Here is a 2,500-nt window from a genome sequence, read left to right as displayed (position 1 = left end):
CGGAGACACACACGCAGATAGACACGGAGACACGGAGACACACACGCAGATAGACACGGAGACACGCACGCAGATAGACACGGAGACACGGAGACACACACGCAGATAGACACGGAGACACACACGCAGATAGACACGGAGACACGGAGACACACACGCAGATAGACACGGAGACACACATGCAGATAGACACGGAGACACGCACGCAGATAGACACGGAGACACGGAGACACACACGCAGATAGACACGGAGACACGGAGACACACACGCAGATAGACACGGAGACACACGTGCAGATAGACACGGAGACACGCACGCAGATAGACACGGAGACACGGAGACACACACGCAGATAGACACGGAGACACGGAGACACGCACGCAGATAGACACGGAGACACACACGCAGATAGACACGGAGACACGGAGACACGCACGCAGATAGACACGGAGACACGGAGACACACACGCAGATAGACATGGAGACACACACGCAGATAGACACGGAGACACGGAGACACACACGCAGATAGACACAGAGACACACACGCAGATAGACACGGAGACACGGAGACACGCACGCAGATAGACACAGAGACACACATGCAGATAGACACGGAGACACGGAGACACGCACGCAGATAGACACGGAGACACGGAAACACACATGCAGATAGACACGGAGACACGGACACACACACGCAGATAGACACGGAGACACGGACACACACACGCAGATAGACACGGAGACATGAAGACACGGAGACATAGACACGTAGACACAGACACGAAGACACGCACGCGTAGACATGGACACGGAGACACGCACACATAGACAACAAAAACAAAGATCCCCCGTATAGCCTTAACAGACTGTAGGGGCAAGTGCTGTTAGCGAGCACCTATGAAGGCCGGCACTGTGGCACACGAGGGGGTGGGTGGCCAGCACCACGCCCGGCCGCCTTTGTCTCCCCAGTGGCGATGTTTACTCATCGCACCAAGCTACTCATTTGAGGCTGAGTCGACCTAGGGGAGGCCCAGGACCGGTTCAGATAATCGTCACAGCGTGTTGGCCGTGAGCGGGAATCGAACTCGGGTCGCCAGGTTCGTAGCGCACAGCACAGACACCGTGCCGGCCTTCACAGCTGCTGCTTGCTGACAGCACTTGCCCCGACAGTGTGTGAAGACTACACAGGGGCCCTTTGTCTGTGTAGCGGGCCGGGCGTGGGGCTGGTCACCCACCCCCTCGTGTGCTCTGCCGACCTTCATAGGTGCTGCTCACCAACAGCACTTGCCCCTACAGTCTGCTGAAGACTACACAGGTGACCTTTGTCTGTGTAGCGGGCCGGGCGTGGGGCTGGCCACCCCACCCCCTCGTGTGTCACAGTGCCGGCCTGCACAGACGCTACTGCTACTCGCTAACAGCACTTGCCCCTACAGCGTGTGAAGACTACACTGTGGCCCTTTGTCTTTGTAGCGGGCCGGGCGTGGGGCTGGCCACCCACCCCCTCGTGTGCTCTGCCGGCCTTCACAGGTGCTGCTCGCTCACAGCACTTGCCCCGACAGCCCGCGAAGGCTACCCCGGGGGAGGAGGGGGACCTTTGCCTGCGCCCCGCGCCAGCGTCTCACCGCCGCCGGGAGGCACCGATCGGCCGCGTGGACGAAGGCGGCGCCGGCGAGGAAGCCGATCGCGGCCGGGACGAAGGGGAGGGGCGCCAGCAGCCCCCCGCCCTCGGCAGCCAGCTCGATAGCGGGGGCCAGCAGGGACCAGTAGGAGGCGGCCATCATCACCTGATCCACCAACCCCACACACACACACACGCGAGCGCACACACACACACACGGAGACCTCCATCAGCACCTGATCGACTTCAATCTCTCAGCAGCAAACTCCACTCACTCACTCACTCTGTAGAACAGGGGGAGATCATACAAACTCCACTCACTCTGTAGAACAGGGGGAGATCATACAAACTCCACTCACTCTGTAGAACAGGGGGAGATCATACAAACTCCACTCACTCTGTAGAACAGGGGGAGATCATACAAACTGCACTCACTCTGTAGAACAGGGGGAGATCATACAAACTCCACTCACTCTGTAGAACAGGGGGAGATCATACAAACTCCACTCACTCTGTAGAACAGGGGGAGATCATACAAACTCCACTCACTCTGTAGAACAGGGGGAGATCATACAAACTCCACTCACTCTGTAGAACAGGGGGAGATCATACAAACTGCACTCACTCTGTAGAACAGGGGGAGATCATACAAACTCCACTCACTCTGTAGAACAGGGGGAGATCATACAAACTCCACTCACTCTGTAGAACAGGGGGAGATCATACAAACTGCACTCACTCTGTAGAACAGGGGGAGATCATACAAACTCCACTCACTCTGTAGAACAGCGGGAGATCATACAAACTCCACTCACTCTGTAGAACAGCGGGAGATCATACAAACTCCACTCACTCTCACTCTGTAGAACAGGGGG

General features: G+C 57.3%; 1 protein-coding gene across 1 annotated transcript in view; it reads right to left on the bottom strand.

Annotated features, from left to right (window-relative positions):
* Window positions 1–2,500, bottom strand: part of SLC39A11 (solute carrier family 39 member 11) — a 31,190-nt gene that overhangs the window by 15,774 nt on the left and 12,916 nt on the right. Inside the window, exon 3 of the mRNA XM_078880163.1 lies at window positions 1,630–1,791. Within this exon, the coding sequence (XP_078736289.1) occupies window positions 1,630–1,791 (162 nt within the window). The remainder of the gene's footprint in view (window positions 1–1,629; window positions 1,792–2,500) is intronic.

Source organism: Lampetra fluviatilis, chromosome 56 (genome assembly GCF_964198595.1).
Source record: "Lampetra fluviatilis chromosome 56, kcLamFluv1.1, whole genome shotgun sequence".
NCBI lineage: Eukaryota > Metazoa > Chordata > Hyperoartia > Petromyzontiformes > Petromyzontidae > Lampetra > Lampetra fluviatilis.
Note: the sequence above shows the minus strand (reverse complement) of the source record. Positions and strands in the feature narration are given on the sequence as shown.